This window comes from Rattus norvegicus, chromosome 10 (assembly GCF_036323735.1).
Source record: "Rattus norvegicus strain BN/NHsdMcwi chromosome 10, GRCr8, whole genome shotgun sequence".
Taxonomy (NCBI): Eukaryota; Metazoa; Chordata; class Mammalia; order Rodentia; family Muridae; genus Rattus; species Rattus norvegicus.
The window spans coordinates 1916211-1941161 of record NC_086028.1 but is presented as its reverse complement, the minus strand read 5'-3'; the positions used below and the strand labels follow the sequence as shown (position 1 = coordinate 1941161).

Below are 24951 nucleotides of genomic sequence, written 5' to 3'. Positions count from 1 at the left end.
GAACCCAGAAGATCATGTGTGGATCCCAGACACTGGAACAAGAAGCTGTGAAGTTGAAATTGCCTTGGATACCCAAGATGTTAGAGATGCCAGAGCTGTGGGATACCTGCCAAGGAAAGCTGCTGACAGGAAGCAGAACCTGTTGTGTTTTTTTATAAAAAGATAAGAAAGCAGGGATATGTTTGGTGGAGGTGCAGTGTGGTGTGGGCAAAGGACATACCTCTGCAGGCCCATGTTGAGACATTCTTTTTCCCTCTAAGGTACCAGCCACAAGACCTATAGTATAGAATAGAGTTTATTCAGGGCATGTGGAGGGGAGTTGAGAGAAAGACAGAGAGGAGTGGGGGAGGGAGGAGAGGAGAGGAAAGGAGGCCATCCATGAGCATGTGGAGAGAGAGGGGTGAGAGGAATGGGGAAAGATGAGGAAGAGGGTAAGGTAGCAAGGGCAAGAGAGCGAGGGGGGGGGGATGCAAGCAGCAGCCCCTTTTACAGTGAGTCAGGCATACTTGGCTGTTGCCAGGTAACTGTGGGGAGGAGCCTAAACTAAAAGCCAACATTCCCCATTTTGGTTACTAAACGCCAGCAGAACCAGCCCAGGAGAAAGAAGTCTGTTGCAATCAACAAAGATGAAAAAGGGGTTGGAGATCTGAAGACTGCTTTAACATCAGACATGGAGGTGTAAAATTTTGAGTTTGCCCAGCTGGTTTCCTTCCTGTCTTGCTTTGAGGATTACAGTTAAGTGATTAGATGAATCTCAGAAGAGACTTTGAACTTTGGACTTTTAACATTGTTGAAACTGCTATGGACTCTGGGGGTTTTGGGAGTTGGACTAAATGTATTTTTTATTATGCTATGGGTAGGTATGGCCCCCATAGACTCATGTGTTTGATCAAGCCTGTGGAGGCCAGGGAGTGGAATGTGGTGGTTTGAATATGGCACTATTATGTGGTGGTTTCAAGATGTGGCACTATTAGGATATGTGGCCTTATTGGAGGAAGTGTGCCCCTGTGGGGGTGGGTTTTGAGACCCTCTTCCTAACCATGTGGGACACAGTCTGCTCCTGGCTTCCTTTCAGTGAAGTTGTAGAACTCTTGGCTCCTCCAGCACTGTCTACCTGTTTGCTGCCATGCATCACGCCATGATGACAAGCAACTGGACCTCTGCAACTACAGCAGCCCCAGTTAAATGTTGTGCTTATAAGAGTTGCTTTGTTCATGGTGTCTGTTCCCAATAGTAAACCCTAAATAAGACACATTCTTTCTACTAAACTATTTCCATTGTTATTTTTATTTATTGTATTATGTGATATCTATATGTGAGGTGTATGAATGTGCCTCAGCTGTGTAGAGATCTGACGATAACTCTCGGGAGGCACTTCTCTTCTTCCACTGTCGGAGTTCTGGGCTCAAACTCAGGTTGTCAGCTTTGTGTGGCCAGTACCATTACCTGTTGAGCCATCTTTCCAGTAGTTTTAAAAATGTTTTCAATGAAGTACATAAATATTGTTTTTGAAAGCCAAGTAAGATTTACTTTTATAATAAGAACTAGAAGACCCAAATGACCATTATTCATTATTTTCAATTTGAAAAGGAATTGGTTTTCTATCTAAATTAAAATAAAAACTCTTCTCATAAAGGCAGCAGTCACCTGCTGTTTCCTCCTCCCTCAACCCCCAAGCACTGGGACCCCAGTTACCCTCTCCACTTGCACCTCACATCCTCAGCTTAGTTCTCTGTCCTCCTGCTTCCTTGAACTGCTTCCAGGGCCTTTGCATTTACACACAAACGCCTTGGACGTCGTCGAGTGGGACGGCTCAGAGCCTTCCTTCATGCCGTCCCAGTTGCTTGTGCAAGCTCCTCTGGGCAACATCAGCAGCGGCCTCAGTGGCAGCCTTACCTCCCGGGGCTCTCCCTGTATGTAACCGGCATTGTCAGGTTGATTCTTTGTTGCACTTTTGTCTTTTCCATCCATTTCCTCTTTCCACTTAGCCTTTTTAAATGTTGCATGGTTTTGTCACTAGAAACAAGGAGCTGTGCTTTTCTGTCTGAGCATGGGTCGAATCTTTGTGTTGACAGACAGGCCCTGGAAGCTGTGATGTGATTGGTAACCAGTCGCTGTGTATAGAGTGAGAGAGCCGCAGGGAGGCTAGTGCAGGGCATAGACTGTTGCTCACACTAAACCCTAAGTTGTATGTTTGGGAAGAAACTTCTCAAGATACACACTTAGTTTTGTGCCATGCTTCCATAGGGTCATTTAGACTGCTTCTATATTCCTTGCTTTGACCTTGATCGTTTTGTTTTGAGTAGCACAGGTTACCAGCTCTACCAAATATCTCTCATCTAAGTCTGTCAGACAGTATTGTGACACTTGAAAAAACTATCAATATGGCTGCCACTATGACTATACTGTTGATGGTTACTTTATGACATTACCTGATGAGGTAGCATCAGGTTTCTCCACCATTGAAGTACTGTTTTCTCCAATTGCACACTCTGCTCTTTGAGAGGGAGTCACTGTGAAGAGAGTCTTCTCAGGAACTGTCTGCAGGTTCAGCCAAACGGCTGTTAGAATTTTCAGGGAAGATAATTGCGTCTGTGCATGTTAATATACAGACGTTCATTTCTTATTACTCTTGCCAGAGGTACAGTATAATGACTACTTACATAGCATTTTATCACATTAGCTGTCATAAATAACCTAGATATGATTTAAAGGATGCAGGATTGTACAAGTCAGTTATATGCAGTAGGACCACATTTTCTATGAGGGGTTTAACATCTTGGTGTTCGCCGTAGCTCAGGGTATTAGGGCCAGCCTCTGAGCAATTACATCCTCCTGTCCTGAGGGAGGATCCTCCCAGTGCTAGGTGTGAGGTAAGGACCACCTCTGGGTTTTAACTGTGCCTTGCTTTCCTGACTTGGCTTTGTATGAGTGAAGGTCGTCTTAGGTTGTAGTCTCCCTAATCAGAGACTCTCTTCAAACATGTTCTCATTACCCATTCATTGTTAGGAGTGGGCTAAAACTGGTTGAGAAACTCAAGGGGAAGGTAGAGGCAGATACAGTTTTTAGTCAGCCAATTGTAGTCAGTCTATGTGTTGTGCATGTACTGTGTCAAGTATATGGAGACTGACGACAGCTTGCAGGAGTGGGGTCCTTCTCTCCACCATGTGGGCTCCAAGGATAGAGCACTCAGGTGGGCAGTGTCAGTGACAAGCACCTACTCCACTAAGCTATGTAACCAGCTCATAAAGGCAGACTTGCTAGTGTTTTTTTCTGTGCAAAGTGGTGGTGTGAGAAGCTCTTTGAAATGCATCTTTGCTCTGAGATTGCTTGGCTTCTCTCTGGCTTGATTTTTGTGTCTGTATAAATGTTTGCAAATATAAGGTGTGCATTTGCTTCCCTTCATATACAAACTAAGTTGAGATTGATCAGCCACACCTAACCATAAAACTGAGCACTATGAAACTGCTAGAAAAAGTCTAAGAAAGTCTTGATGACCTTAGGCCAAGATTGATTGATTGATTGATTGATTGATTTTGATTTTTTTGAGACAGGGTTTCTCTGTATAGCCCTCGCCTTCCTGGGACTCTCTGTAGACCAGGCTGGCCTGTAACTCAGAGATCTGCCTGCCTTTGCCTCCTGATTGCTAGGTTTAAAGGTAATCAATTTCACCTTCAAGGTAACAAAAGGACTGTTCCTGTTTGGTGCTGTGCTGATTGGCTAGGACCTCTGCGATAGGGTTGAACAAAAGTCCTGAGTCTTTTTATCCTTTTTTTTTTTTTTCTTTTTCTTTTTTCCGGAGCTGAGAACCGAACCCAGGGCCTTGCGCTTACTAGGCAAGCGCTCTACCGCTGAGCTAAACCCCCAGCCCCCTTTTTATCTTTTTCTATTGCTGATCTTTTTTTTTATTAAGACTCAGACCAAAATATATTTACAAATAAATACTTTGGCCATATAGTTAGGCTCTTCTCTGACTAGGTCAGAACATAGATAACCGAATTATTTTAACCTACATTCTGCCACATAGCTGGCTATTTCTGCTCAGGTGTCACTTGCCCCTCTCCTCACATCTTCCTGGGCTGAACTTCCAGGATCTGGCTCTATCCCAGAATTCTGTGTCTGCCCACATGTCCCACTTTCTATTTCTTGCCTAAGCCATTGGGCATAGGGTTTTTAATTAACAGGTTATGAATGTATACAATATATAAGGTATCTTTTCTACAATTCCCGTTTTTTTTTCTTTATTAACTTGAGTACTTCTTATTTACATTTCAGTTTTTATTCCCTTTCCCGGTTTCCAGGCCAACATCCCCCTAACCCCTGTCCCTCCCCTTCTATATGGGTGTTCCCCTTCCCATCCTCCCCCCATTACCGCCCTCCCCCCAACAATCGCATTCACTGGGGGTTCAGTCTTAGCAGGACCAAGGGCTTCCCCTTCCACTGGTGCTCTTACTAGGCTATTCATTGCTGCCTATGAGGTTAGAGCCCCAGGGTCAGTCCATGTATAAGTCTTTGGGTAATGGCTTAGTCCCTGGAAGCTCTGGTTGGTTGACATTATTGTTCATGTGGGGTCTCGAGCCCCTTCAAGCTCTTCCAGTCCTTTCACTGACTCTTTCAACAGGTGTCCTGTTCTCAATTCAGTGGTTTGCTGCTGTCATTGGCCTATGTAATTGCTGTATTCTGCCTGTGTCTCTCAGGACAGATCTACATCCGGTTCCTGTCAGCCTGCACTTCTTTGCTTCATCCATGTTCTTTAGGTGTTTCTCAGCCATTCAGCATTCCTCAGCTGTGAATTCCTTGTTTAGCTCTGAACCCCATTTTTTAATAGGGTTATTTGTCTCCCTGCGGTCTAACTTCTTGAGTTCTTTGTATATTTTGGATATAAGGCCTCTATCTGCTGTAGGATTGGTAAAGATCTTTTCCCAATCTGTTGGTTGCCGTTTTGTCCTAACCACAGTGTCCTTTGCCTTACAGAAGCTTGGCAGTTTTATGAGATCCCATTTGTTGATTCTTGATCTTAGAGCATAGGCCATTAGTGTTTTGTTCAGGAAATTTTCTCCAGTGCCCATGTGTTCGAGACTCTTCCCCACTTTTTCTTCTATTAGTTTGAATGTATCTGGTTTGATGTGGAGGTCCTTTATCCACTTGGACTTAAGCTTTGTACAGGGTGATAAGAATGAATCAATCTGCATTCTTCTACATGTTGACCTCCAGTTGAATCAGCACCATTTGCTGAAAATGCTATCTTTTTTCCATTTGATGGTTTTGGCTCCTTTGTCAAAAATCAAGTGCCCATAGGTTTGTGGGTCATTTCTGGGTCTTCAATTCTATTCTATTGGTCTGTCTGTCTGTCTCTCTACCAATACCATGCAGTTTTTATCACTATTGCTCTATAATACTGCTTGAGTTCAGGGATAGTGATTCCCCAGGAAGTCTTTTTATTGTTGAGGATAGTTTTAGCTAACCTGGGTTTTTTGTTATTCCAGATGAATTTGCAAATTGTTCTAACTCTTTGAAGAATTGGATTGGTATTTTGATGGGGATTGCATTGAATCTGTAGATCACTTTTGTTAAAATGGCCATTTTTACTATAACAATCCTGCCAATCCATGAGCATGGGAGATCTTTCCATCTTCTGAGGTCTTCTTCAATTTCTTTCTTCAGAGGCTTGAAGATTTTATTGTACAGATCTTTCACTTGCTTGGTTAAAGTCACACTGAGGTACTTTATATTGTTTGGGTCTATTATGAAGGGTGTCGTTTCCCTAATTTCTTTGTCAGCTTGTTTCTCTTTTGTGTAGAGGAAGGCTACTGATTTATTTGAGTTAATTTTATACCGAGCCACTTTGCTGAAGTTGTTTATCAAGTTGTTCTCTGGTGGAACTTTTGGGATCACTTAAATATACTATCATATCATCTGCAAATAGTGATATTTTGACTTCTTCTTTTCCAATCTGTATCCCCTTGACCTCCTTTTGTTGTCTGATTGCTCTGGCTAGAACTTCAAGAACTATATTGAATAAGTAGGGAGAGAGTGGGCAGTCTTGTCTAGTCCCTGATTTTAGTGGGATTGCTTCAAGTTTCTCTCCATTTAGTTTAATGTTAGCAACTGGTTTGCTGTATATGGCTTTTACTATGTTCAGGTATGGGCCTTGAATTCCTATTCTTTCCAGGACTTTTATCATGAAGGGGTGTTGAATTTTGTCAAATGCTTTCTCAGCATCTAATGAAATGATCATGTGGTTTTGTTCTTTCAGTTTGTTTATATAATGGATCACGTTGATGGTTTTCCGTATATTAAACCATCCCTGCATGCCTGGGATGAAGCCTACTTGATCATGGTGGATGATTGTTTTGATGTGCTCTTGGATTCGGTTTGCCAGAATTTTATTGAGTATTTTTGCGTCGATATTCGTAAGGGAAATTGGTCTGAAGTTCTCTTTCTTTGTTGGGTCTTTGTGTGGTTTAAGTATAAGAGTAATTGTGGCTTCGTAGAAGGAATTTGATAGTGCTCCATCTGTTTCAATTTTGTGGAATAGTTTGGATAATATTGGTATGAGGTCTTCTATGAAGGTTTGATAGAATTCTGCACTAAACCCGTCTGGACCTGGGCTCTTTTTGGTTGGGAGACCTTTAATGACTGCTTCTATTTCCTTAGGAGTTATGGGGTTGTTTAACTGGTTTATCTGTTCCTGATTTAACTTCGGTACCTGGTATCTGTCTAGGAAATTGTCCATTTCCTGCAGATTTTCAAGTTTTGTTGAATATGGGCTTTTGTAGTAGGATCTGATGATTTTTGAATTTCCTCTGATTCTGTAGTTTGTCTCCCTTTTCATTTCTGATTTTGTTAATTTGGACACACTCTCTGTGTCCTCTCGTTAGTCTGGCTAAGGGTTTATCTATCTTGTTGATTTTCTCAAAGAACCAACTTTTGGTTCTGTTGATTCTTTCTATGGTCCTTTTTGTTTCTACTTGGTTGATTTCAGCTCTGAGTTTGATTATTTCCTGCCTTCTATTCCTCCTGGGTGTATTTCCTTCTATTTGTTCTAGAGCTTTTAGGTGTGCTGTCAAGCTGCTGACATAGGCTCTCTCCTGTTTCTTTCTGCAGGCACTCAGCGCTATGAGTTTTCCTCTTAGCACAGCTTTCATTGTGTCCCATAAGTTTGGGTATGTTGTACCTTCATTTTCATTAAATTCTAAGAAGTTTTTAATTTCTTTCTTTATTTCTTCCTTGACCAGGTTATCATTGAGTAGAGCACTGTTCAACTTCCACGTATATGTGGGCATTCTTCCCTTATTGTTATAGAAGACCAGTTTTAGGCCGTGGTGGTCTGATAGGATGCATGGGATTATTTCTATCTTTCTGTATCTGTTGAGGCCTGTTTTGTGACCAATTATATGGTAAATTTTGGAGAAAGTACCATGAGGAGCTGAGAAGAATGTGTATCTTTTGCTTTAGGATAGAATGTTCTATAAATATCTGTTAAGTCCATTTGGTTCATGACTTCTCTTAGTCTGTCTACGTCTCTGTTTAATTTCTGTTTCCATGATCTGTCCATTGATGAGAGTGGGGTGTTGAAATCTCCTACTATTATTGTGTGAGGTGCAATGTGTGTTTTGAGCTTTAGTAAGGTTTCTTTTACATATGTAGGTGCCCTTGTATTTGGAGCATAGATATTTAGGATTGAGAGTTCATCTTGGTGGATTTTCCCTTTGATGAATATGAAGTGTCCTTCCTTGTCTTTTTTGATGACTTTTAGTTGAAAATTGATTTTATTTGATATTAGAATGGCTACTCCAGCTTACTTCTTCTGACCATTTGCTTGGAAAGTTGTTTTCCAGCCTTTCACTCTGAGGTAGTGTCTGTCTTTGTCTCTGAGGTGTGTTTCCTGTAGGCAGCAGAATGCAGGGTCCTCATTGCGTATCCAGTTTGTTAATCTATGTCTTTTTATTGGGGAGTTGAGGCCATTGATGTTGAGAGATATTAAGGAATAGTGATTATTGCTTCCTGTTATATTCATATTTGGATATGATGTTATATTTGTATGCTTTTCTTCTCTTTGTTTTGTTGCCAAGACGATTAGTTTCTTGTTTCTTCTAGGGTGTAGCTTGCCTCCTTGTGTTGGGCTTTACCATTTATTATCCTTTGTAGTGCTGGATTTGTAGAAAGATATTGTGTAAATTTGGTTTTGTCATGGAATATCTTGGTTTCTCCATCTATGTTAATTGAGAGTTTTGCTGGATACAGTAACCTGGGCTGGCATTTGTGTTCTCTTAGGGTCTGTATGACATCTGTCTACGATCTTCTGGCTTTCATAGTCTCTGGTGAGAAGTCTGTTGTGATTCTGATAGATCTGCCTTTATATGTTACTTGACCTTTTTCCCTTACTGCTTTTAATATTCTCTCTTTATTTTGTGCGTTTGGTGTTTTGACTATTATGTGACGGGAGGAGTTTCTTTTCTGGTCCAATCTATTTAGAGTTCTGTAGGCTTCTTGTATGCTTATGGGCATCTCTTTCTTTAGGTTAGGGAAGTTTTCTTCTATGATTTTGTTGAAGATATTTACTGGTCCTTTGAGCTGGGAGTCTTCACTCTCTTCTATACCTATTATCCTTAGGTTTGATCTTCTCATTGTGTCCTGGATTTCCTGTATGTTTTGGACCAGTAGTTTCTTCCGTTTTACATTATCGACAGTTGTGTCGATGATTTCTATGGAATCTTCTGCTCCTGAGATTCTCTCTTCCATCTCTTGTATTCTGTTGGTGAAGCTTGTATCTACAGCTCCTTGTCTCTTCTTTTGGTTTTCTATATCCAGGTTTGTTTCCATGTGTTCTTTCTTCATTCCTTCTATTTCCATTTTTAATTCCTTCACCTGTTTGACTGTGTTTTCCTGGAATTCTTTCAGGGATTTTTGCATTTCCTCTCTATAGGCTTCTACTTGTTTATTTATGTTTTCCTGCGTTTCCCCTTAGAGGGAGTTCTTCATGTCTTTCTTGAAGTCCTCCATCATCATGATCAAATATGATTTTAAATCTAGATCTTGCTCTTCTGGTGTGTTTGGATATTCCGTGTTTGCTTTGGTGGGAGAATTGGGCTCCGATGATGCCATGTAGTCTTGGTTTCTGTTGCTTGGGTTCCTGTGCTTGCCTCTCACCATCAGATTGTCTCTGGTGTTACTTTGTTCTGCTATTTCTGACAGCGGCTAGACTGTCCTATAGGCCTGTGTGTCAGGAGTGCTGTCGAAGTGTTTTTCTGTTTTCTTTCAGCCAGTTATGGGAACACAGTGTTCTGCTTTCGGGTGTGTAGTCTTTCCTGTCTACTGGTCTTCAGCTGTTCCTGTGGGCCTGTGTCCTGAGTCCACCAGGCAGGTCGCTTGGAGCAGAAAAGTTGGTCTTACCTGTTGTTCAGGGGCTCAAGTTTGCTCGTGGGGTGTTGCTTTTGAGCTCTCTGTGAGGGCGGCAACCACGAGGACTTGGGCTGCCTTTTCCGGGAGCCCCCATGCACCGGGATCCCAGATGGCATTAGGTGTTTTCCTCTAGAGTCAGAAATGTGGGTAGAGTGTAGTCTCTTCTGCCTTCCCAGTCGTGTCTGCCTCTCTGAATGTTTAGCTCTCCCTCCCACGGGATTTGGGTGCAGAGAACTGTTGTTCCGGTTCCTTCAGGTTCCGGGGATGTCTGCGGCGCAGGGGACCTGCACCTCCAGTGCCACTATCTTCCGGTTCACAGAGGCCGTATACAGTTTCCTCTTGGGCCAGGGATGTGGGCAGGGGTGGGCAGTATTGGTGGTCTCTTCTGCTCTGCAGTCTCAGGAGTGTCCACCTGTCCGGGCGGTGAGCTCTCTCTCCCATAGGGTTTGGGACCAGTGAGCTGCGGGCGGAGATCAGTGAGGTTCTCTATTGCTGATCTTAAGGGAAAGGTTTTAAGTTTTCAGTTTTTACTGACTTTTTGATGCATAAATTGAGGGATACAAGTTCAGGGCATGGGCGGAAGGAATCTGGTTCCCTTACCAGCCCCCAGGATGTGAAGATGGCTGCCCAATCTGCTAGCTGGTTCTTGTTGCTCATCTCCACTCTCCACACTGTCTGGTGTCCTGCATCTAAGGCTTCAACATAAGGCTCATGGTCCCAGACACTAAGTCTGTCTGGCTGCTGCTGGCCTGACTACTCCTTCACTAGGATAAGGTGCAGACTCCAAAAGAGACTTCAGCTCATGCCATCGTATTTCATGAATGTGGGGCCTACTATCTCTAGAGATATTAGGGTTCTCAGGCAAGCTAGTTTTTCAAAGATCATTCATACAGATCACCGTCTTTGGCATATTCTTTAACACACTTCTCCCTGCTTTTCCTCTTCAAGGTTTATAGCTGATGTCAGTCTTCTGCTGCCTGGTGTAGGCTCTGTCCAGGCAGGTGTGATCGTCTCTCCTTAGACAAATGGGTGTATCAGTTGGTCATATGGGGAAGGTATATTGTTTTAGTTTTCCTCCTGTGGCTGTGGCTTTATTGCTGTTTTGATTAGCAAATCCTTTTTAGCAGGTGTGAGGTAGATTTTAGTGCAGAAGTAGATTTCATTCTTGTTTTAGTTGCTCTCAGTTCAGCTTCAGGTAGTGGAACGTTGAGTGTTTCTTCTTCATTCAGACTAAACCAGCTGTCGTTCCCGGTCTTTATCAGCTCATCTTTTCTATGTTGAAGTAAACGAAGTTATCAATAGGAATTGTTCAAAATTTTCAAACTGGACTGTTGTAAAAAGCTTTTCTAATTAGATGATATAAATTCTTTGTAACCATTATTTTTTTCTCTTACTAAAGCCCATCTCATGTTCACAAATATGCTTCATGCTGAGGATTGAATGTGCGCTCATACAATCTCTGTCTAACCCTGCGTGACAGACGCAGAGATGTGTGCTTCTGTCTTGTAAGAGCTGGTACACACAGATGTATGTACCCCATAAGAACGCACACTGAGAGATGTGTGTTCCTATCCCATAAGAATGCACACAGACAGATGTGTATGTGCTCCCATTCCATAGAGATGCCTGTCACTGCTGTGCAGCTCTCTCTCATACAGACATGTCTTAGTAAGTGTTAATTTTGCTTTTCACATTCAAATGCTTCATTAGAAACAAGAATCATGGGCTGGGAAAGAGCACTTGTGCCTAAATGTGATGATGACCTGAGTTCTATCCCCAGCATTTGTATTAAAAGCCATGCATGTCTGTGCTTGTACCTGCAACTTTAGCACCATGAGGGTCAGGGACAGGCCATTAGCTGAGGCTTGCTAGTCAGGCAGCTCAGCAGAAGAAATAGCAAGCTCCAGGTTCAATAACAAACCCTATGTCAAGGAAATAGGGCCAAGAGTGATGGAGCAGTGTACTTGATCTCTTTCTTGCCTTTACACATGAATACTGGTATACACACGTGCACACACATAAGGAGAAAAGAGAGGTGAATAGGGAGGAGAGGAAAAGCATAAGTTTGTTAGCTTTTGAATAAAGTAAAGCTGTCCATCAGCTCCTTTCTCCTACCCAGGTCTTCCTCCAAACACATCACAGTCATGCTGGTGGGATGCAGCTCTGTGAGTCTGTGAACGCAAGAAGAAAGCGTATTCTAGCTCCTGATTGCCCACAGTTTTCTCATTCATTTCATTCTGTGAGCAGTGGGCTACTCCTCACTTCTTGTTCATTCCCTTAACTTCCTCTTACTAGGTTATGCCTTTATCTTTTATAATGAATGTAAACTGTGTGGTATCACATGTATTTCTCCAAGCTTGCCTTCTTGCTTTTAGGGGAGAGCTTCCACTTATTTGTTCTATCCACTCAGGAAAGTGGCAGAGGACTAGCTTTCTGGGCCCTGTGCCAGGTACTTAGAACTTTGAGGAGACATCATGACAGCAACTCTTATAAAGGACAACATTTCATTGGGGCTGGCTTACAGGTTCAGAGGTTCAGTCCATTATCATCAAGACAGGAAGCATGGCATCATGTAGGCAGACATGGTGCTGGAGAAGCCAAGAATTCTTCATTGAAAGGAAGCCAAGAATAGACTGTATCCTGTGGCTAGGAGGAGGTTTCAAAGCCTACCCGCACAGCCGCACAGTGTCACACTTCCCCCAACAAGGCCATGTCTCCTAATAGTGCTACTTCTATGAGCCAAGCATATTCAAATCACCATATATATATATATATATATATATATATATATATATATATATATATAGAGAGAGAGAGAGAGAGAGAGAGAGAGAGATAGACAGACAATCAGACAAACAAACAGTCATTCTATCGGATTCATTCTTTTTTACACAAAGTAAAAGCACAGGATCTATAGGCTGAGGAGGCAGAATAATGGAGCATCAAAAAGGATGAGTCCTACAGGCTGGGGCCTCTCCAATGGGGGTTCTCTGCAGTGGAGACCTGCAGAACCATGAGAAAGTGAAGAGAAGGTTATAGAGTGGCCCTGAACAGGCCTGGAATATAGCTTCAGTTGTGTTCAGTCAGCTTTGCAATGAGAAGCCACTTGTGAGAATGAGGGTTCTTGTTCAGGGCAGCATATGACCTGGGAACATAGTGTAAACTGAATGACACCTGTAACTACGCTGTAGCACCCCGTCTGTCTGCAGTGATGGAGATAGTGCAGGCTGAGCTAAGTCAAGACACAGATAGGAAACAGGGCAGGCCCCAGAGAGAAGGGCATATGTGTGGTGAACTCATTTCTGGTGCTGCTTCTGGGCAGGAATTCCTTCCTGGCACTAGGGATCTGTATGCTATTCCAGATCACGATTGTAGGTTCTCCCCCAAGATCTTCACTAGTCCAGCGGCTGCCTTAACTGCTCAGCCACTGCTCCAGCCCTGTGTTCTATCAAAGAAAAAATACTAATAGGCTGGATTTACATTAAATGTGCTTTCACTGTGTCCCATAAGTTTGGGTATGTTGTGCCTTCATTTTCATTAAATTCTAAAAAGTCTTTAATTTCTTTCTTTATTTCTTCCCTGACCCAGTTGTCATTGAGTAGAGCATTGTTCATCTTCCATGTACATGTGGGCTTTCTTCCCTTATTGTTATTGAAGACCAGTTTTAGGCCGTGGTGATCTGATAGGACGCATGGGATTATTTCTATCTTTCTGTATCTGTTGATGCCTGTTTTGTGACCAATTATATGGTCAATTTTTGAGAAGGTTCCATGAGGTGCTGAGAAGAAGGTATATCCTTTTGTTTTAGGATGAAATGTTCTATAAATAATTCTTAAATCCATTTGATTCCTAACTTCTGTTAGTTTCACTGTGTCTCTGTTTAGTTTCTGTTTCCATGATCTGTCCATTGATGAGAGTGGGGTGTTGAAATCTCCTACTATTATTGTGTGAGGTGCAGTGTGTGCTTTGAGCTCTAGTAAGGTTTCTTTTATGAATGTGTGTGCCCTTGTATTTGGAGCATAGATATTCAAAAGTGAGAGTTCATCTTGGTGGATTTTTCTTTTGATGATATGAAGTGTCCTTCTTTATCTTTTTTCATAACTTTTGGTTGAAAGTCGATTTCATTCGATATTAGAATGGCTACTCCAGCTTGCTTCTTCAGACCATTTACTTGGAAAGTTGTTTGCCAGCCTTTTACTCTGAGATAGTGTCTTTCTTTTTCTCTGAGGTGTGTTTTCTGTGTGCAAAAAAAAAAAAAAAAAAAAAAATGCTTGGTCCTCTTTACGTATCCAGTCTCTTAGTCTATGTCTTTTCATTGGGGAATTAAGTCCATTGATGTTAAGAGATATTAAGGAATAGTGATTGTTGCTTCCTGTTATTTTTGTTGTTAGAAGTGGAATTATGTTTGTGTGTCTCTCTTCTTTTGGTTTTGTTTCTTGCTTTCTCTAGGGTGTAGTTTTCCTCCTTGTGTTGGAGTTTTCCATCTATTATCCTTTTTTAGGGCTGGATTTGTAGAAAGATATTGTGTAAATTTGGTTTTCTCTTGGAATATCTTGGTTTCTCCATCTATAGCAATTGAGAGTTTTGCTGTATACAGTAACCTGGGCTGGCATTTGTTTTCTCTTGGGGTCTGTATAACATCTGCCCAGGATCTTCTAGCTTTCATAGTCTCTGGTGAGAAGTCGGGTGTAATTCTGATAGATCTGCCTTTATATGTTACTTGACCTTTTTCCCTTACTGCTTTTAATATTTTTTCTTTGTTTTGTGCATTTGGTGTTTTAACTATTATGTGACGGGAGGAGTTTCTTTTCTCGTCCAATCTATTTGGAGTTCTGTAGGCTTTTTGTATGCTTATGGGCATCTCTTTCTTTAGGTTAGGGAAGTTTTCTTCTATAATTTTGTTGAAGTTATTTACTCCCTTTTAGTTGGTAGTCTTCACTCTCTTCTCTACCTATTATCCTTAAGTTTGATCTTTTCTTTTTTCCTGGATTTCCTGTATATTTTGTGCTAGGAGCTTTTTGCATTTTACATTATCTTTGACTGTTATGTTGATGTTTTCTATGGTAACTTCTGCCCCTGAGATTCTCTCTTCTATCTCTTGTATTCTGTTAGTGATGCTTGTATCTATGACTCCTGTTCTCTTTCCTAGATTTTCTATCTCCAGGGTTGTTTCCCTTTGTGCTTTCTTTATTGTTTCTATTTCCATTTTTAAATCGTGGATGGTTTTATTCAATTACTTCACCTGTTTGGTTGTGTTTTCCTGTAATTCTTTAAGGGATTTTTTTTTAAAGATTTATTCATTATATGTATGTGATTATATTGTCTCTCTCCCCAGACACACCAGAAGAGAGCATCAGATCCCATTCATTACAGATGGCTGTGAGCCACCATGTGGTTGCTGGCAATTGAACTCAGGACCTCTGGAAGAGCAGTCAGCGCTTTAACCGCTGAGCCGTCTCTCCAGGCCTCTAAGGATTTTTGTGTTTTCTCTGTAAGGGCTTCTACTTGTTTACTTGTGTTGTTCTGTATTTCTTTAAGGAAGTTACTTATAACCTTCTTCAAGTCCTCTATCATCATCATGAGATGTGACTTTATAATTCAAATCTTGCTTTTCTGGTGAATTTGGATATACAGTATTTGCTTTGGTGGGAGGACTAGGGTCTGTGTTTGCTTAGTTTCCTGTGCTTACCTCTCACCATCAGGTTGTCTCTGGTGTTAGCTTGTCTTGCTGTCTCTCACAGTGGCTTGACGCTCCTGTAGGCCTGTGTGTCAGCACTCCTGTAGACCTGTTTCCTTTTAGCTAGATCTGGGAACAGAGAGCTGCTCATCGGTTTGTGTGACCTGAAGCCTCCAGGTGGGTTGCTTGGCGCAGAAGAGTTGGTCTTACCACTACTCTCAGGTGTAGGCGCTCCTGGCTTTCAGCTCTTGGCCCAGGCAGAAAAACCTGAAGAGTTTCCTCTGCACACAGCCATCCAGTTTGACCAGCATCATTTGTTGAAGGTGCTGTCTTACAGTGTATATTGTTTCTGGTTCTTTATAAAAAGTCAGATGCCGATATGTGTTTGGATCTGTGACTGGGTCTTCAGTTTGATTCTGCTGATCAACACGTGTGTTTGTGCCAGTATCGTGCTGTTTTTTTTTTATTATTATGATAATTCTAAAGGATTAGAGGTTGGGTGGTAATAGCTCCAGTAGTTCTTTTACTAGCTATCGTGTGTGTGTGTGTGTGTGTGTGTGTGTGTGTGTGTGTGTGTGTGTGTTTATATAAAGCTGAAAATTGTCCTTTCAGATTTTATATAAGAATTGTGTTAGAATTTTAATGGAGATTACATTGAATCTATAGACTACTTTTGGTAGAATAATTTGTTTGTTTGTTTGTTTGTTTGTTTTGCCTGTGTAACCCTGGCTATCCTGGCACTCACTCTGTAGGCCAGGCTGGCCTGGAACTCAATGATCCACCTGCCTCTGCCTCCTGAGGGCTGGTATTAAAGGTGAGCACCACTCCCTCCCAGAAGGATGCTTATTTTAATCTTACTGCTTCTTGAGCATGCGATCTTTCCATCTTCTAAAAGCTTTAGTGGTTTTCCCCTTTTGTGTCTTAACGGTGTTTAATATATAAGTGCTTTCACTTACTTGGTTAGAGCTATTCCAAAGTATTAATGGCACTATTTGAGGCTATTGTGAATATATTGTTTATCTGATTTCTTTCTCTGTTATTTATATATAGGAGAGCTAATAATTTTGAGTTAATTTTGTATATAGCTTCTTTGCTGACAGCATATGGTGGAATTTTTAGGTTCAGTTATGTATTTTATCATAGCATATGAAAATAAAGATACTTTGAGTTCTTCCCTTGACCTTCCGCAGTTGCCTTACTGCTGTAGCTAAGACTTCAAGTACTATATTGAATTAGTTTGCAGAAAGTCCTTGTTTTTGTCAGTTTTTCAGACAGACTTTCTGTGCTCAGGTGTGCTTCCCAATAAGGACACCCTCAAATATTTAGCAGTTTCTCTGCTAACAGGTGCTTTTTCTGTTTTATTTAGTCTAAGTAAAAAGGAATGTCACTTGAGAAAGCCAGGCACAGCATGGACCATGGAATATAAGGAACATTAAGCAGAACATGTGGCTGTGATGTTTGAGCAGGAATGGCCAAGGCAGCAGGTGCTTTGCAAGAGCAGGAACATTGACCCCATAAAAATCATGCTATCTTTAGACCAATGGGAATATCTTTTGTGATACAATGTTTCTGAACAAGTCAAGACTGTTATAGATACAAACAGCATGCATAAGACCTGTACAAAATGAGCTAGTCAAAATTCTAGCAAGGGGCGAAGCAAATCAATCTCCACCCATAGCTGCGTCACTGATGTCTGCTTGGGGAGGGAGAGTCAGTTTTCTCCTGGTTTATGAGTTCTAGTACGCTGCTCAAGCTTCAGTAACCATGCCCATACTGAAAACATTAATTGGACTCAGTGAATTAGTAAAAATATTCACGAAAATTGAAAAAAAAAAAGAACAGGAACATTGAAATAGGAAGTGCAGAATGTCCTTGGAGTGTGGACATGGCGTTTGGTGGGATGCATAGGTAAGCCTGTACCTGAGCCACGGAAGGAGACGATGAGATCCTGGAGGCTGCAGGTAGGTTGTGTTGAAGAACAAAAGACAGCCTTGAGCTGGGAGTACCTTGCTCACATTTCCAGTGTGAACTTTGGCAACATTAGAAGGAAGAAATTTGTAAAGGAACAGAGACTGAAGAGAAGTAGAAAGGATGAGATTAGCCAACTAGGACTCTGCTGTCCAGGGCAAAGTTGTGTGTGCCCAAAGTGGCAGCCTGTGAGGAGAAAGCCAGCAGGAGTTTTAGATAGGATAGCAGAGTATTTGCAGGCAGCTCCTGAGAGAACATTGGGAATCCAGGGGCTACTGGATGAGCAAGGGCTAGGGCACTAAAGACTGAAAAGGCCTGCACCATCTCCAAGCTGGGAGCCTAGAGAGGACATCCATTCCCACAGACAAGCATTGGCACGGGGCCAAGATTGCTTTTTCTTGTGCTGTTAGACTGATAGCACATTTCTGAATCATGTTTAAATATACAATCTCCTCTCTTTTTCTTCCTTCCTTTCTTTTCCCCACTTCTGTGGGGTTCAAGTATTAAATGACCCTATAGGCTCATGCGTTGATACTTGGTCACTTGCTCGCAGAACTACGTTTTAAGTTTTTTAGTGTGAGTGTGAGTGTGTGTGTGTGTGTGTGTGTGTGTGTGTGTGTGTACACATGTGAGTTCAAAGGCTTTGGATTCCCTACAGCAGGAGTTACAGGCAGCTGTGAGCTACCAGATGTGGGTTCTAGAGTCTCTTTGTGGTATAGGGCGCATAGTCCTGGCACCTGGAGCTGTGGGGTTCTCCTGTGTACCTCCATCTCTCTGCTCACACAGTAAGCTTTCTACCCCTGGCATCTCCCAGACCATCCATATACTCACCCTCCCTTCAGTGTGTGCTCATCTGCATAGCAGCCACATACTCACTCCTGCTGTCTCCTTGGACTTTACAACTCTGCCACAACACACAGGACTGAGGAGAGTGGGGTCACTTGCTCTTTTTACACACTACCTGTGATGGTTTGTATATGCCTGGCCCAGGGAGTGGCACTATTTGGAGGTGTGGCCGTGGGCTTTAAGGCCCTACTCCTAGTTGTCTAGAATTGAGTCTTCCACTAGCAGCCTTCAGATAAAGATGTAGAAACCTCAGCTTCTCCTGTACCATGCCTGTCTGGATGCTGCCATATTCCCACCTTGGTGATAATGGACTGAACCTCTGAACCTGTAAGCTAGCCTCGATTAAATGTTATCTTTTATAAGACTTGCCGTGGTCATGGTGTCTGTTCACAGCAGTAAGACCCTAAGACACTACCTTTTCACGTTTGTTACTGGAAACCACTGCTTAGACATGCCTGGTTCTTCCTTTATTTTCAATCTCTTCTCGACATACTCTGCACATTGTGTAGATGTTATGTTATACAGTGTCTCCGTTCAGTTTCCTACATTTGAACATTCAGTTGCTTTGTTGTATTTGCTTACAGATGATACAGTAATAATGAATGACACAGACATTTTTTGCATCGTTGTAGGTATATCTTCTGAACTTCTAGAATCAGGACCCTTGGCTTGAGTCATGCACATGTGTGGTTTTGTTAGGCGCACCCCGCCATCTCCCTGACAGAATGCTACAAAATAAAACAAAATCCTCTGTGTAGCTGAGGTGAAGCAGGAGGAGTGCTGGAGTAACTCCTCTTCACATAGGTGGCCTGTCTTAAGTGGCTGTCAAGTGCAGAAAAGATGGGAGGACCATGGGGAACAGAATTGGCTAGCCAGAGTTTTGACTTAGGTGTTTGTCGGTAGCTAATAGGAATAAAGTCAACTCTCTTTTCTCTCTGCTCCCTCTGCTTGAAGGCTTGACTTAAGTGGAATGCTTTGGGTTTTGGGGTTTTGTCTTTGTTTTTTAATTCTTTCCATCATGTAGAAGAAGACCCTATTGATAAGACCCATTTCTAGGGGATAGGACTGGTTAGCCACATGGACTACTATTCATCAAGTTTCATTTCAGGGGATATATTTTCTTAAGGGAAAATCAGACCTATAGTCTGGTTTAATTCAACATGTCAAATCATATAAATATTTAAAAACAGAAGTAGGTTTCATTATAAACTTAACAGCTTACCATTTTGGAAGAGAAGTGAATTACACATGTGTGCTCTGTAGCTGTTTAGTACTGAGCTGTGCAAGAGCAGCTGGGTCAACCGTCCTACTCTGCCTCCATCTGCAGCCCTGGAGGTGTTGACAGAGTTTCTGATGACTGAGGTGTCTTCCTGCTCCCAGCCCACTCATGCTGTCGATCTTGTTTACTGCAGCTTCACTGCAGCCGGCATAGTTGGAAAGAGAACTCTGAGTCCCGACCCTCGGGAAGCTGGAGTGGTGGACAGAGAATCAGAGGGAATATCTGACCCGGAACTTGAACAGACGGATTACTGTGCAGACCCCCTCCCAGAGGGAAGGAAAAAGGCCAAGAAGTTAAAAAGAATGAAGAAAGAGTTTTCCTTGGCAGGTTGGTATTGACTCTGACCACAGAGTACTTCAGGCTTCAGGAGGCTCATAGTTTGATAGCAGGGGTTCACTTGAGCGCAGCCCCATGTGGTACCCATGGGACCTGATATATTGGGGAATGGTGTGGGAAAAGCTCTTTTCAGTGCTGAGATGGATTACTTGGCAAAACAGATTAAGGGAAGAAAGGTTGGTTGGGCTCATAGTTTCCAAAGGATTTCAGCATGATGGCATAGATGCTTCTGTCTGTGTGGCTAGAGCAGGAGACACCTGGCATTTAGCAGATAGGAAGTGGAGGAGCCAACCCAGACCAGAACTAGGGTGGGTTTAACCCTCAGAGACCTGATTCCAGCAGCCAGATTCCACCTTAAAGGCCCCACAACCTTTTAAGTAGCACCACAAGCTGAGAGGGCTGCGTATTAAGACATGAGCCCTTAAGACACATTTTAATTTGAGATGCTACAGGAAGTGCTGATTCTATAAAAAGCTAGAGTGTTGCTGGAATTTAACCCAAGGAGTTGCCTCTGTGTAAATCTAAACACATGTCCTAAACACTGAGGCTACCTGAAATAATCACACAACACCTTGATAATGTGGCAGAGAGAGGCATTATGGAAATGGCCTAAATACCTCTCACAGAGACCTCCACAGGTACCACATAAGATGGCGCTGAGTGCTTACCAAAACCTTTTGCCATCCTAGATACCCTAGGAGTTAAATACCAAGTGCATTTGCATGTAACAAAAGTATCTAAGTAGCAGGGGAATAGCCATTTGTTGGGTTTCTGTTGTGACCTGACCTGCTGTGTCAGGAGGCACTTGGCTCTCAGAACCCACTTTGGATTTTGCCAGGCTTTATAAACGTGAGTCGAGGCTGCTGCTGTCCAATTGCCTTGGAGCAGTCTGAGCCCAGAGCTCATGTGCAGAGTACCCCCCAGCTCCAAAGCCCCTGCACTGCTCTGCTTTGCAGTGAGGTTTGTCCAAACTGCCCAGGACTTGGAAGATTCTTTACAAAGGAAAATTCCTGCAGCTGTTCTAAATGAGAAACAGGCCCACGATGAAGCCACTCAACACTAGTGATCAGTTCCCATGGAGCTTACTTAGCAGTGTGTGATGTGCTCCTCCCCAGCTCAGCAAGTGTGACTGTTTCTACTTTGTTTTCAAGAAGCAAGTGTAGCCGGACAAGGGGCTACATTAAACCCTATCCCATAGAAGGGAGGGAGGGAGAAGCAGATGACTGAGATGACTTTATGTGCATAGTGACAGGGGTAGTTGGTAGCCCTCCCTGCCTCCCTATCCCTCTCCCCCTCCCCATCCTTCAGGGTGATTTAAGGCACATTGGTGCTCTTGATGGTAAAGGAAGACTGGCATGCCTCTTCTGCTGGGCTCAGTGGCCTTCAAGAAGCATGAGCGGGTTGTTTTCCCAAGTCAAGATGAATGAACTGGTGATTTCCATAAAATATGTGCTTTAACTGAGTGTCATGTTTGAGGGGCCCAGAGAGACCCCAACTTTAGATTCCTTCACTCCAGGAAATCTCAGGGCTATGGTGGGGACCTGACCATTCTCAGAAGGTTGTTGGGCCAGTCATCAGCTAGTAGCCCCCTAGCAGACAGTGTCTGCAGAGGTAGCCAAAGCACAGCACATCCGAGCTTTGTATGCTGGTTATAAGCCTGGAGTTTTGCTAAAGTTTTAACACTGCTGCAGTTTTCAAGCCTAAACCCTTAGGTTAGTACACTTCTGTTGGATTTCTTTTATTTGTTGTATTGTATCTGTGTATGTGGGAGTGCCTGAGGAGGGTGTAAGAGAGTGTCAGCTTCCTGGAGCTGGATTGCAGGTGTTTGTGAGTTGTCTGACGTGTGCTGGGAACTGATTTCAGGTCTTCAAGAGCAACTCTTAACTCCTGAGCCATTATTCTAGCCCATTTAAATAAAACAGTTTTGTGATTAGTCTTTTTAAGACTATTTGTGCCCAATAAAATAATCCCTTTTAGATGTAAAGTTTGATATGTTTGCATACATGTGAAGTCATATAAGAACTACAGCGAGCCACACAGAAGACAGTTTTGTCCTTCCAGAAAATTTTTTCATGCTACTTTCCAGATCACTGGCACCTGGTGTGCTGTCTGTTTCTGCAATCTGCCTTCCATCCTAAACTGTCTTGTCCATGGACTCACATAGTAGGAAGCCTGTGGGTTCCTCTCTTCAGCCTGATATAGTACAATAGAAGTCTGTGTGATTTGCATTAAGCCTTGGTGTACTGCTGAGTAACGTTCCGTTTGGAGGATCTATTACTACTGAACCATTTCCCAGTTTAAGGACATTTAGGCTGTTGCCAGGGTTTTACATCTGTTTCACAGCCTGTTTCTCTGTCCCCCTCAGTGACAGGCCTGGATGCTTTCTATTGTAAGCACAATTTTCCTCCATTCAGTTCACTCTCAAGCCAGTCTAGTGCTTCAGTACCTATCCAGCTTTGATGCCCCTGTCACCCCCACCACTGCCCTACAAAAGGCAGAAGTACAGCCACTCATGGAAACCCAGGCTGTCCTCTAAACTCTCCTCAGGCCTTTGGTAACTTTAAGTCCCTCTCCTCTCTGTCTGTTCTTGCATCACTGTTATGGGACAACAGAGGCTGCCTGGTGGGCTTTTGTGAAGTATGTGAAATGAATCCTCAGCTTGGTTGTCAGCAGAGAATGTTGCATATACAGCAGGAGAGGTGCATGGATGTCTGAGCAGCTCAGGTGGTATGCTGACTTCCCGAAGATTCCTAAGGTCCCCCTTCATGTGCTGGGTCTGTCCCCAAGTCCCAAACCTACCTGTGTACAGAAGTTGTGCACAGGGTGCTGGTGGTGCTAGTCAACAGTGTTCCTCTAGTGACTGTCCATGTCCTTAATCTGCTTCTCCTTTACCCACAGGAAGTGCCTCAGATAGCCCTGCTGTGCTTTTTGAAGTCCCCGACACGTGGTAATGACACACGGTCATGGGATGGAGCACACTGAAGGTGCTGCTGCGACGGCCCCGCCTACCTGCTTAGAAGCCATGCTGTAGACACTTAATCAGATATGGCATGGGAGAGTTTTGGAACCAGTTTATTTCCTGCAAAAGCTACTTTTTACTTTTTTGGCTGTATCTATCATCCCTTTTAATCTAAACTGACCTTTGGCACATGTCATGGTTGAGGGCTGCTGCAAGTGTGTGTGTTTATTAACTAATTACTTCCTGCTCCTGGAAAACTTGCCTGCCCTGGTGAATGTTGGTAAGTCCACCCAAGGAGAAGTCAGCTGCGAACCATGCCAAGAGAGCCAAGTTCTGAAGTATTCTAGGCAGATTTCTGCTGAGCTTCTCCTGCCTGAAATGTGCCTGGCCGTCCTCCCACTGCTGCCTAGAAACAGCACGAAGGCTTGTCTTTTCCATGGGGATCTTCCTGTGCTAACTCAGGGTCATCTCAACAGATGCCGAGGCTGTGAGAGCTTGTCATTTCAAGTTACTTTCCCTCAGACAGGGTGTGGTGATGTGTGGGTGAAGCTGGTTCTTCTGTTCCTATGCACAAAGCTGTGTTCACAGTGCAGCAGCTTCTCCTGTCTTTACTGTATGTCTTTGTGTATCTCTGTGTGTGTGTGTGTGTGTGTGTGTGTGTGTGTGTGTGTGTGTGTGTGTGTGTGTGTGTGACAGTGGCAGGCCTACAGCATGCATCAAGTCCTCATTCAGACAGGTTTAAGTGGCAGAGTGCTCCTGCCGGACACTCCATAGCAGACACTTTTGGACATGTAACGCTTTTGTATCATGAAAATAAAAGTGAAAAAATAATTTCAAAAAGATTAAAGAAAATTTCCTAGAAGCCTGCCTTTAACTTTTTCTTCGGTGTGATTGATGCACATCCCTGCCAGCTGGTCCTTGCCTCACGTTCCCATCATGGAGTCGCATGCCTCCATGTGTGAAGCACTTCCTCACTCGAAAAGCTCCTAACCCTTTCCTCTCCCCCAGAGGACCTGATGGAAAGAGGTGCCTAGCTCTTTAAGGCTTCAGTTGCCCTGGTTCAGTTTGTAAGCTCAACAGAAGTGGAACCTGGAAACATGAAGGGAATAAGCCAGAGCCATTGGCTCCACCAAGTCTTCAGATGTAAAGGTTAGAGATTACCAAGAGCCCGAGACTGCCTTTGGTTTGGTTTGGTTTGGTTTTTAGTGTAGGAAATGGGGCCCAGTGCTTTGCTTGCACTTGTCCAGCACTGTAGCACTGAGCTACATCTCAGTCTGACACCAGTTTTTTAAAGGAGCAGGGAAACTGGAGATGCAGCTCAGTGTTCGAGTGCTCACGTGCCAGCACCTGTGGCCAGCACCTGTGGCCAGCACCTGTGGCCAGTACCTGTGAGTGCCAGCACCTGTGGCCAGTACCTGTGAGTGCCAGCACCTGTGGCCAGTACCTGTGAGTGCCAGCACCTGTGGCCTGCACCTGTGAGTGCCAGCACCTGTGGCCTGCACCTGTGAGTGCCAGCACCTGTGGCCAGCACCTGTGAGTGCCAGCACCTGTGGCCAGCTAGGCCATCCAACACCTCCTTCTGCCCTTTATGGGCACCAACACACATGTGCACATACATGCATGCATAAATAAATCTTTTAAAACTATACAAAAGGAAAACGGGAAATAGTAATAAAACTTTAAGCCATGAACGCAGTCCATAGCAAAACTGATAATTTTATAAAACCACAAATATAGCCCACAGAGGGACTGGAAACCTTACTTTCTTGATCCTTTTATAGTGCACAATTATAGAACAGCACAATCTCTTGAAAGATTAAGTTTATTCAAATAGCTTGATAAAATTAGCAAAGACCAAGAGGCTAGATATATCTTCAAGTCAATTTCTGTTAACCTGAGTAGACCTTTATAACCCTAGGAATTTATCATCATATGAAAATCTATTCTAATCCAAAATATCTTGGGGACCTGCTGTTACCTCCTCAGTCTGAAAAGAAGGTGCAGGGATGAGCAGAGGGCTCAGTCAGTAGGGCTGAGAAGTTCTGTTAGTGCTGCTTTAGCTGCTTGACACCTCCTGGTCATCTTAACTAAGACAGTGGTGAGGTTACATGCGATGTACTCTCTTTTACATTAGTAGCTGTGGCTACCAGCCACATGGTTGCTATTTAACATCATTTATTTTCCTAAATAAGAGTCAAGTCACACATAAAACACACTAAGATTACCTATGTGTAGTAGGTTTTAATACGCTTGGCCCATGGGAAGTGGCACTATTAGAAGGCGTGGGCTTATTGGAGGAGGTATAGCCTTGTTAAAAGAAGTATGTCACTTGGGGGTGGGTTTTGAGGTTTCCTCCACCCAGCTCCACCCAGTGTGGAAGAAAACCTCCTCCTTGTTGCCTGTGGAAGCTAGTCTCTGGCTCCCTTTGAATCAAGCTGTAGAACTCTCAGTTCCTTCTCTAGCACCATGTCTGCCTGGATG

At 43.1% G+C, this 24951-nt stretch overlaps 1 protein-coding gene across 14 annotated transcripts in view; it reads left to right on the top strand.

The window, feature by feature from the left end:
- Parn (poly(A)-specific ribonuclease) overlaps window positions 1-23332 on the top strand; it is a 137920-nt gene extending 114588 nt beyond the window's left edge. For 13 of the 14 annotated variants that reach the window (XM_039086248.2, XM_039086249.2, XM_039086251.2 and 10 more), the window contains 2 exon segments: window positions 19309-19502; window positions 22410-23332. In XM_039086248.2, coding sequence (XP_038942176.1) covers window positions 19309-19502; window positions 22410-22462 — 247 coding nt within the window. In that variant the 3' untranslated portion in view covers window positions 22463-23332. 14 annotated transcript variants of the gene reach the window in all.
- Window positions 23333-24951: the final 1619 nt, after the last annotated feature.